General features: G+C 39.0%; 1 protein-coding gene across 1 annotated transcript in view; it reads right to left on the bottom strand.

Moving 5' to 3' along the window:
* Positions 1-306: 306 nt before the first annotated feature.
* Kl (klotho) overlaps positions 307-11,764 on the bottom strand; it is a 48,156-nt gene continuing 36,698 nt past the window's right edge. Inside the window, exons 2-5 of the mRNA XM_015484008.2 lie at positions 10,294-10,804; positions 9,295-9,563; positions 3,061-4,162; positions 307-2,563 (exon numbers count right to left, since the gene is read on the bottom strand). Of these exons, the coding sequence (XP_015339494.1) occupies positions 2,226-2,563; positions 3,061-4,162; positions 9,295-9,563; positions 10,294-10,804 (2,220 nt within the window). The 3' untranslated portion in view covers positions 307-2,225. The remainder of the gene's footprint in view (positions 2,564-3,060; positions 4,163-9,294; positions 9,564-10,293; positions 10,805-11,764) is intronic.

The following is an 11,764-nucleotide window of genomic DNA, read 5'->3' as shown; positions in this document are numbered from 1 at the left end:
ATTCAAAGTTAACATGATGCTCTCGTTACAGTTGAGTTGAATGGCTTTGAGATGTCATTCCTCTTGGGTACTTTGGCTTCTCTATTTTATCCCTTTCAGCTTTTCCTTTATTTCACTGTCTCTGTGTCTGAAATTCTCTTTCAGCTCAACCACATGGACTCCCCGGGACACCTTCCCTGCCTCCGCCATCGTCCATCATTGGTAGGTCACATTCTCCAGTCACATCTTAAGTGGCTTAGTTCAACTCAAAAAATTTTAATTAAAAAATAAGTAGCTAGTAATCAGACACATGATTACAAAAAAAGATAAAGTTGCAGGCACATTTATTACAATACTTCATCAAAGAGCAGAGCTACTTCTTTGAACACTCAAGGAAATGAATGTAAATGTTGTAGCAAGAAAATTGTTTTAAACAACATTCATTATTTAACATTAGAAAGAAACTAGTTTAACAAATAGAATGGTCAAATAACTTGTAGTATAGTCATATAGTAGAAATCTCTACAACTATTAAAATCATACATTTGAAGACCAATGATAAAAGTCACACAATAAAAATTAATAAAAGTACATAACTATATGTGATATGATCTGACTATATAACATAAAATACACAGGAAAGGTTAATAGTGGCTAGCTCTGGGTTGTGACATTATAGGTAATTTTTATTTTTCTTCTCATATAGTCTCTGTATTTAATTTTTTTTACAACTAACATATATTACTCTTATAATCTGAAAAATATATACATAAAATAAACTATTGATTCTCTAGTGTCCGATTTTAATAGTGTCCAATTTTATAAAGAATCCCACCAAAAGCTTATCTTTCATGGAAAAATTATACCACCTCTCAAGATGATATATAATACAGTACAGTATTTTATTATACACTATGACCCTGTGTCAGCAAGGTTAGTTATGCCTGTTATAACTGCTTTATGTCACCTGATACAATATTGACTATCTATAAAACAACTCCGGTGTAAGAAAGAGACATGCCCATCTAAAAATCAGCAAGACTTATTTAAAGGGTGTTAAAGAAGAAGACCTAATTAGTCCTTTCTACAGGAATCAGTAGCATGTTTCAGTAGAAAAGTTCAAAGCAAAACTAGTTCAAAGCTACTTCCACAGATGCAAAAACAAAAAAATCCAGTGTTATCAGACCTGATTGCTTTTGAACATATTAAGAAATTTTAAATGTATTAAGAATTGGTTTGTTTTGTTTTGTTTTCAAAAAATTCACAGCACATTCTGAAGAACAGAAAGTGGAGTCAGTCTTCACAGAATGAGTTACGGTTTCATCCTTATTCTCTCAAGAAAAATCATTTCGTTCATTCCAAGGTCTGCTCAAAAACAAAAGGATGTAAAATCAATTAATCATGTTGCTCATAATAAGCATGTTTTTGTCCACCTAGAGCCACTGCAGGAGATTGCATTTCACAATTGCTTTCTGCTTCCCCAAGAACCCAGCATCTCATGATTCATCTTTATGTTTTTGCAAACATTTATCAAAAGTCTCCTAGGTGTGGGCCCTCAACAAGGCACCAGTGAAACAAAACCCTCAAGGACCAGGGGCTCAGAGAGTGCCTCTAAAAATTCACATGAAATATAAATTTCCATAATCTGATAAATATATCATTAATCAAATACATAAATTGATATTAGCAGCATTGGATAAAACACTACTTTTAAAAGGGAATAATAGGGCCCCTTTGCCATCTCTCCAGTATGTATTCTACTACCTTCTTTATAGGAAACTTGGTGAGTTAGAGGCTTGGCCATTAGGTATTATCATGGTAGTTGGAGAGACCTGGGACTTAACTTTTTTAATCTAATGCTTGCAGTTGTCCCTTCAAGAAAACCATAAAATTTAAAATGGGCACAGATAAAAATATTCCTAATCTTGTCATTCAAGATTTTTCTGTACAAAGATTTCTCTGCTGTGATTACCATTTTTCATGCTTCCCATACAGTGTTAAGGAAATTATGGTGCCTATCAGTCTCTTAATTTCCCCCCAAAAAGAACAAATTCAGACATTCTTTTCCTTATTCGTTATTTTACAGTCACCTGTGCCCATTTTAGAACCTCTATCATAAGCCACAGAAACGTTTCCTAAAAGCCAAATGAATGAAATTTCACAACATTGAGAGGTACAAACGGTTAACAGTTCATGTGTGTGCATAATTATTTCAAGACAAATGAACAGGAAAAGCCTAGCTCAGACTATTTGTAACTTCTTCTGCCTTTCTTAGAGTAGTAAAAAATAAGGGAAAGAGAGATAATAAAAGCAAAAAGCAAAAAAGCGATGAAAGCCAGTAAAGACTTCCGTGTGTGAAAAAAACTGCATTCAGTACACATGGTGTATTCTTCCGGGCAGAACCTTTCCAGTGTTTCGGGACCCAGGAAACCATTGTTGTCGATAATTTTCCTGTAATGCTTCATGGACGGTTTGGGCTCAAACTGATTTGCTGCATATCGATAGAGGCCAAACTTCGGAGCCGAGCGATCGTTAAATGAATAAGCAAAGTATCCACAAAGATTGATACCATCCAACACGTAGGCTGGAAAAACACAAGGACAGGAGGAATCATTAAAAGATTTTGCACACAGGACATCCCTTTGACATGGTATTGGTCCACCAGGGAAAATAGCATTTAATAAAACTTTGGAATCCATTAGATTTAATTAGAAAAATCTTTTTATAAGGAGACAAATAGGTAAATATCAAGACACATATTGAACTACTGTGAACAGTAGTTTGATGTAATTAAATCTACTATGATGCATTTGGCTTAAATTTTACATTCATCAGCACTTCAGATGTTTGTGGGACCATGTGTGATTGAAGATGAGAAAGTCTATCCCCTAGTAGAGCCAGGGGTTTCTGTCTGGTCTTCCACTTTTCCCTAAACTCTTACTCCCAGAGAAAATACCATTTCTTGGATTGTTTCAGTGTAACCAGGAACAGCCAGGTCCTTTGTTGGGGCAGTGTGTGTTTCTGTTGGAGAGTGTCTATCAGCTACCCTTTGGCGACCTTTCTGTTTCAGGGGCTCCTTACCTTTCAGAGCTTCATTTACATAATTCTGTATGTAATACATCCTCAACTTGTCTTGTTCGGCCTGGGGATCATCATCAATGCCATTGGCCATTATATACATGGGGAGATCTCCGTACTTGAACTTCAGCCAGTTCAGCACTTTGCGCAAGCCCCAGGGCACCACAGCCACCTGGCTGGGGGAGTTGAGCCAGGTGATGTCAGTCATTTCTTGCACCTCAAGGTAATCGTTGTATTTTAGGGGATCTTCTTTCTCCCAGTCTACAAGTATAGTGGTGTAATGGCTGAAAGCCAGAAAGTCAAAGGAACCCTGGATCAGCTTTTTTTCCTCTTCGGTGAAATAAGGTAGAAGAAAATTGTTCCTTTGGTTCAGCCATTCCCTCATCGCGCGTGGGTAATCTCCAGAGCCGAAAATGGGTTCGGCCAGCCAGCCAATGTCAAATTCCAAAACTCTCTCGGCCACTTCTTTGTCCTTTGGGGACAGAGGGCACGCGGGTTCTATCCAATCCGCCTGCAAGGCTATGGATATTTTGCCCTTTTGAGCAGGTCTGAACTTTTCATCATACACGTGCCAAGCCAACGCATGGGCCTTCAGAAGGTGATGCCCCGCCCGGTACGTCATATTGCGGGTGTCGGGCTCATTCATCGTGATCCAAAACTTGACGTGGTGACCGAGCTCTTGAAAGCACAGTCTGGCATACTCTGCAAAAGCCAGGGTGGTGCGGGGGTTCTCCCAGGCGCCCTGCTTGGCCAGCGGACGCGGCAGGCCTTGGTGGGGGGCCACGGGGTGCCACAGGGACACCACCGGCGTGATGTTGGCGCGGACCAGTTCACTGACCACGCAGCGATAGAAGTGCAGGACCGTGTGGTTCACATGGGACTGGTTGCCCAGAGGGAGGATCAGGGCCCAGTCCAGAGAGAAGTGAAAATGCGTAACGTGCATTTCCTGGAGTAAGGCGATCTGGGGCCGGATGGCAGCAAAATCTACGCAGTAGGATTTCCTCTTCTTGGCCATCACTCCGTCCACTTTAATAAGCCTCTTACTGTGATGGACATCCCACAGGTAGACATTGGGGTCAGTAAACTGAGAGAGAGTGGTGTCCACCTACAAAAAATAGAGTAAAGGTTTGCTTCACCTGGAAAATCCTGTAAGGTCCATGCAAGTATTTCAACAGAATTAGCAAGTAAGATGAGCAAAATTAAACTCCTTTCTAGCTGGGAATTTAAACCACTTTTTGTAAACTGTAGTTTCTTGAGGAAGAAAAGATTCCACTTTTTTAAAAAATATTTTTTTAGTTGTCAATGGAACCTTATTTTATTTATTTATTTGCAGTGCTGAGAACCGAACCCAGTGCCTCACACATGCTAGGCAAGCGCTCTGCCACTGAGCCTCAACCCCAGCAAAGATTCCACTTAAAAAAAAAAAAAGAAAGAAAGTACATTTACATTACTCACAGTTCTTGCTATACTTTACACTTAAGATTAGTGTTTTTTAACAACTATCTGATTTTAGTCACTTCAGTTGACAAAAACAAATAACTTTTGCAGGCAGGCAGTCTGTGTTGTGCAAGAAATCACTAATGGCATGAGGTATTCAAATTTAAAAATAAATAGGCAAAATGTAAAAGCTTAAAATCTGCATGAGTTAAAGCTAGAAAATGAAATCATATTTATAATTAAGTTGCGCTTCTTAAAATTATGTTCTACATTTAGGTTTGCCTTGGGGTGCTAAATAAGCATAAGTGTTGTCTTTCATGGGGTTTATGGTCAGTGATAGAATTTAACAAATTCAATCTATTGGTATAAAGCCTGAGAGAGAATGTGGAAATAAGGAACAATAATGTTATCCACCCAGAGAGGGATTTCTTTTAAATGAAGTTTTTCTTTAGTTTTCTAAAATATTTTTTTCTGTAATAATATTAATTATAAGGTTCTCAAACATATGACATTAAGCTTCCAAAATAGAAACAGGTGCTTAGGAAAAGTGGACAAATTGTGAAAGCAAAAAAAAAAAAAAAAAAAATCATGAAATCCTTCCTCCACAGCTTACACAAAAACTGAAAAGTCCATCTGGGAGACCTGCGACCTAAGCCAGTTTCTCCTCTGAAATAATCCTTTTAGAACAGGTGTCTTGGCCTGACCCTGCCATAAAAACAAAGATCAGATAAACCCTGGTTTTGAAGCTCTAGCAGAGGTGTTGTGAATTTTACAGTCCTGTCATAAACGCACAATTCGTTGCTGGTTCTCTGGAGGGGTGAGTGCTGTGTTTGTAAGGGAAAGTAATAAAAAGCAGGGTGTCAGAGGAAATTGATTTTCTGGAGAATTGTCCCTTGTGGATCACCCACACATGCACTTCCCCTAGTGCTGTGGGAATGCTGTAAGAAGTCATTTTCCACATCCATATACCCACAAATTGTGTTTCCTTAGCTTCACAAGAGAAAATATTTGCATGCTATTTTGAAGAAAAAGTGTTCAGAACTTGAAGGAATTTTTTGCATTATTTTTATAGAGCTTTGAGATGACTACATTCATAACTTTTCTGCCAGAATCATCCAAAGCAACAGCTTTGATTCTCTCCATCTGAAAACAAACATGAAAGACCAAGATATGATTATTTTGCATGGGTTGGGGGTTGGGATCATATTTTTAAAATATGCAGCATTTAGAAATGAATATTTAGGTAAAATTTCATCTAACTGCTGTTAATTTGTTGACTTTGTTTTTGCTTAAAAATGAAATAATAAAATTAGACCTTTGAGAAGGAATTGGTATAAAGTATGTATCTAGTATGTTATGGAAGAAAATCTCTCTTAACAGGGACTGGAGTCAAAAAAGCTCCATGTCCTCAGTATGTAGCACATTCTTTACTTCTGTTACCTAGGAGCATTTGTGGTTATGGGAAAACAAGTCTGCCAGCTAGAAGTTGGGTCCAAGTAAAATGACAATGCCTATGAATTAACCAACATCAGACTTCAGACAGGTCATGGTCAATAGGATATTATTTTTCAACTTATTAAAGTGAAACACAAGCCCCAAATATTAAGTGTTTGAAACAGTACCCAGGAAGGGAAAGATGAATTTGGATGGTTTAGACATCAACTTCTCAGGACATCAACGTGTTAAGTTAGAACACTGCTTGTCAATGAAAATGCTCTCACACCTTGGGACAGATGGGTCAGAGGACCTCCTTTTACTATGCCAATCAGGCATTAGCCTGGAGTTGCTAATATGAGGCCAAGCCCAAACTGCAAACCAGAAAGAAGAAAATGCAGTTGCAGCCTGTTCCCACAGAGAGCCTTCAGGGAGTTCGCATCCACCATGGCTTTGAGAGTCAATTATGGGTTTGTTGGGTTCTGCATAGGAAGCAGGGACCTAGCTAAAAGTGCATCCTCAGAGAGGTTGAGACCAGTGAGTGGCTCACCCAGGATTAACCCATTTTGATCCATCATCCTAGGTGTAGAACATCTATAAAAACTTATATTATGTGATATATAATACTTATAATAAATATTAATATTATATACATATATAAAATATGTCATATATATGGGCTCCAGGTTATGGTTTCCAAACTATTTTTTTTTTTAGTACCAGGGATTGAACCTAGGGGGGCTTAACTATTGAGCCACATCCCCAGCCCATTTGGTATTTTATTTAGACACAGGGTCTCCCTAAATTGTTGATGCTGGTTTTGAACTTGCAATCCTCCTTCCTCAGCCTCCCAAGCTGCTGGGATTACAGGCATGTACCATGGCACCCAGTGGTTTCCAACCTATTTCAACCTATTTTAATGTACCTGTGTTGATTTCTTTGAAATATTCACAGAATTGAAAACTTGGGACTTAGTAAGATTAAGATTCTATTAAAAGGGACTTCTCTCCCCATTTTCCTATTTGCTGCCATACTTTTTTGCTTCTGATCAGAGTTTCTCTTCTCTCTCAAGGAAATAAGATGCAGGCTTTGCATGAAAATAGGGAAGGAGTAAAATGGTTCTCAACAGCCTCCACTTCCCTACATTCCCACCGCCTGCACAGAGATGCTGGCTATGAGACTTCTCCACACACAAAGGACCAATTGGGAGTTACCTGCCAGACTTGGGCTGCTATCAGAAATCAGGGAGAACATGAGCCCTTCAGTGTCAGTGCTCAATGCCTTCAGAGAGTGAGTGAGAAGTCAAGATACAGAATAAGGACCAAGCACCATCTAATTCACCCCATCCCCAATAAAGGGCAGGAGGAAGGAGGGACTGAGGGACCTATCTTCTTCCCTTTCTCTGTCCCTGTCCCTCCTCCTTCCTTATCAGCCCCAACTCTGCCACCTCAGAGACTGCTTGAGCTCCATTTTGTGTCCCACACGGAGGAGAGAAAGAAGGGAAGAAGGGAGACAAGCAAGAAGGAAAGCCCACACTGAGCAAGATGAAGCTAAGAAGCCTTCTTCCTATTGCACTTGGACATCCTTACCGTCACTATGACAGGTACCTGGGATAATCAACTTATGGGGAGGAAACATTTCCTTTTGGCTCACAGTTTTGATGGTTATAATCCTTGATTGATTGACAGCTTTGCTTTTAGGTCGTGGTGGGGAGCATATGGTAAAGCCAACTGCTTACCTCATGGTCAGGATACAAAAAAGAGAAAGAGGAAAGGGCTGGAGACCTACTATTCTCCTCCAGGGCACATCCCCAATTACCTAAAGGCCTCCTACCAGGCCCCACCTCTTAAACATTTCCCCACCTCCCGGTAGTGCCAAGTTGGAAACCAAGCCTTTAACCCATGGGCCTTTGGGGACATTCCAACTCCACACTAAAGCACCAAACCAACATTCCTCAGTAAATGTGAAGAAAGGATTTGAGTCTGAGACCACGTCTAAACCAAACTACATGTTCTGAAAAAAAAAAAGTAAGAAAAATCTAAACCAACAAAAAACATATGAAGGTTAGTGTTGATTTATTTACTTAAAAATATTTCAATTTAATATTTACAAGGAAACAACAATCCATTGCAACCAGAACACCTTTCCTCAGATCCAAGCATTCTTCCAAATATTTCTTTTGAAGCTGTAGCAGCTACAAAGTGAGTGGAAGAATCCAACATCCTAAATCTCACTGCTTAACAATGGAGACTGAACTGTGTCTCTGTCTTGATCAGTTTTCATTCTCAGACTATGTGGCAGTACCCCACCATCTCACCCTGCTCACTTACCCTCAAGTTCTGTTCACTCCTTTACCTTGTTTGTGTACCCATCTCTTATTCTCAATAGTCTCCTTTACTCCTTGAAAGCAGGGTGGTGATGTTACTCATTTCAGTGAGTAAACTGACAATCCCCCCTAATCAAGTGACCCCATCACCACACAAGGCTCTGTACACACTAGGCATCTAATAAGTACTTAATGAAGGATTCAATCAAACCCAAGAAAATAAGCCCCTTTAAAATTAGGGAAATTAAAAAAGAACATTGAGGATTAACTAACTACATAGTAGATATTCAATAAATATTGATTCATCATTTTAAAGCATTTCCATATCATTTCAGTGACTGTATCTAAAAAAGGCTGGATGTGTAACCGATGTGATTCTGCAATCTGTATACAGGGTAAAAATGGGAGTTCATAACCCACTTGAATCAAAGTGTGAAATATGATATATCAAGAACTATGTAATGTTTTGAACAACCAACAATAAAAATTTTAAAAAAATTTAAAAAAATAAATAAAATTGACTTTCATAAGTGTAAGAAAAAAGGCATTTCTATCAGTGAGTCATTGGAGAAGGGTTTGCATTCATAAGGGGTCTCTGCAAGTCTGGGGGTGAGGGTGGTCCACGTTTATGCCTCAGGAGAGCTGTACCCTCATTCTCAGCTGGTCCACTGAGATCTCAGAGGCTCTGGAGTTCCATGTCATATCTTATTTATGAAAAAGCTCAACTGTTTTAAAAAGGATTAGAACCCCATAATACTAAAAGACAGTGTTTTTTTTTTCTTTTTATTGTCTTATCAAATCTTAAATACTCATGTGTTTAAATTCTTTTCCTTTGGATCTAATTTAAAGAATAAGATGAAGATTGGAAGATCTTTGGGGAGAAGAGTGCAGCATTTCAAATGGTGATCTTCAGGTGCTCTCTGGGAACTGTTTGGCTCCAAGAGCAGAGAGTGTGCCATGACAAGAGCCTGAGAAGGAAGCACTACTTACTAGTGACAGGGCTTGGTGAGACTGCTGATTGGTTTTGTCAGCTGACTTACTTGAACGTAGTTGTCAACAACTCCCCAAGCAAAGTCACAGGGAAATGTCCCTTCTAGGGGTTGATTTTCAGGTAAAGGAGGGAAGCCATTTTTCTCTATCAGCTTTTGGTAGAACAAGGCTGAAGACTTCGGCAACAGCTTCTTATCCTGGCTCAGAAAGTCGACATAGAAGAGTCCACGTCTGATGCTGTAGCCTCTGTGCCACTCGAAACCATCCATGAGGGACCACGCCGTGTACCCGATGACATTGACCCCATCCAGCCTGATGGCTGCAAAAGGCAGAGAGGACAAGAGCAGCATGACCCTTCCCTGGGCACTCACCTTATGATTCGAGAGAATCTGAGGGTTTCACCACTTAAGGAAACGCCAAGTAGAATGCTCCCAGTTTGGCAAACCAATGATTTTTTTCTTATTGACAAAAGGTTCTCATTGATTCTAGATAACTCTACAAATAAGTGGCTTCACAAATAGGCTTATCTCCAATGTGTTTTTATTTGGATTTCTGAGACAGGATAGTTTCTTACTCCCAGTGGGTGCACTACAGGGCTAATATCTGTTTTCTGCCTAAGCACCTAGCATTGAACCTCAGATCATAAATGAAAAAGGTCTTTAAACTCATGAACTACTACTTTTTCCAGATAATATGTATACACCCTTTTTCTAAAAAAAGTGTTTAATCAGTCAAAGTAATAAAAACTCAAGAACACGCACAGAGAGCTACATGTCCTAAGATTTCTATTATACTTAAAGTCTTAATTAATAACTGCAAATCAAGTAATTTCAAACATTAACCCAGTTTCTCCCTTATGAGAGAAGATAAAAATTAAGTTCTTCAAGGCTTCAAACAAAAAAGGCACTACCTAAATGCATTTCTACTATTGCCAAAATGAATTCCTACATTATGATTAAAAATAGAACACAGCATATTGCAGATAATCTTAAGGATTGTTTCCCCCATGGATTTTGACAAGAAATGAATATTTTTACCCCAAATCCTACCTTTTAAGGTTTCCATGATGAACTTTTTGAGGTAATACATGTATTTGGCATCATCTCTCTTGGTGGTCCCTGAGACAAACCAGCCATTTTCCACAATAAATATTTGAGGGTGGTTATATTCGAGGTCAATCCAAGAAAGGAGTTGTCTCAGGTTGGGAGATTCTAATTGGTGGAACTTCATGTGCGGGTCCAATAGTTGAAAACTCAAGGTTGGTCCAAAGGAAAGAGCAAAAAAGTCAGCGGTTCCCTTGACGAGCCTTTTCTCAGATTCGGTAAAATCAGGCAGAAGAGATGAAAGGTTATTCTTCATGCTCTCAGGATAGTCACCATCAATAAATATGGGTTTGGCAAACCAGCCTAGTACGAAGTCAAGGGATTTTTGACATTCTTTGATGTTATGGTCTGTCATTCTTCGAGGATTGATCCAGTGAGAGCTGAGGGCGATGGACACTTGGCCTCCCTGAGTTGGACGGAAAGAAGTGTTGTAGAGATGCCAGATTTTGGCATGAGCCTATGAAGAGAAAAATCATGGTGAATTTCTCTGATGGTGAGAGATGCAGGACATAGTCATTTCCCCAATTCTAGTTGTATCTGTTTCTCATCAAGCCTAACCTAATGACTAACCCCACACTATAAAAATTAGCTGGAACCAGGGCTGGGGTTGTGGCTCAGTGGTAGAGCGCTTGCCTAGCATGTGTGAGGCACTGGGTTCGATTCTCAGCACCATGTAAAAATAAATAAATAAGGGGATTATATCCATCCACAACCAAAAAAATATTTTTTAAAAAATTAGCTGGAACCAATAAATTATTTCAGAGGTAGCTCACCCCACCATGAGCTGCTACCATGATTAAAGTTATTTCCATTGTTTTTCAGCAGCCAGTGGAAATTTATTATGAAATTTATTATGAATTTATTAGGGTAAGTTGGTAGTTATTATTCATATTTTGAAAAGCTAATGAAATAAGAATTTGTTATACTGTCTTACTACTTACTTGACTTTGGATTATGGACTTTTTAATTAATGGGTTCCATGAAAAGAACCAATGTCGCATCTGTGATCACACTAGGAATTTCTAAATAGGATTATATACTTTATCCTAAAAGACTGGGAGTTTCCAAACTGACTCAAGTTGTTGGAGTCAATTTAATATTTCTTACTCATCTCCCATAGCTAAATTCCAATGTGTGTCCTCAGAATCTTTGTTCTTCCCTATGAATCAGCATAATATATTAAAAGACAATCCAAATTCTAATCTTGGCCCACCCTCCACAACTCTGGGACAGTGCTGGCTTCCTGCAGATCCAGGGTACAAGGTATAAGCCAAGAGGAAAAATACAGCTAAATACAACTGGCAGGAGATGGGCACTCTACCGTTAAGTCAGCTCTCAGTAACTGTTTCCTACCAGTGAAAGGGCTTTGCTTCCATGAAACCAACTTTATATTCCCATTAAATCTTTTTTTTTTTTA

The sequence above is a fragment of the Marmota marmota genome, unplaced genomic scaffold, assembly GCF_001458135.2.
Source record: "Marmota marmota marmota unplaced genomic scaffold, marMar, whole genome shotgun sequence".
NCBI lineage: Eukaryota > Metazoa > Chordata > Mammalia > Rodentia > Sciuridae > Marmota > Marmota marmota.
Note: the sequence above shows the minus strand (reverse complement) of the source record. Positions and strands in the feature narration are given on the sequence as shown.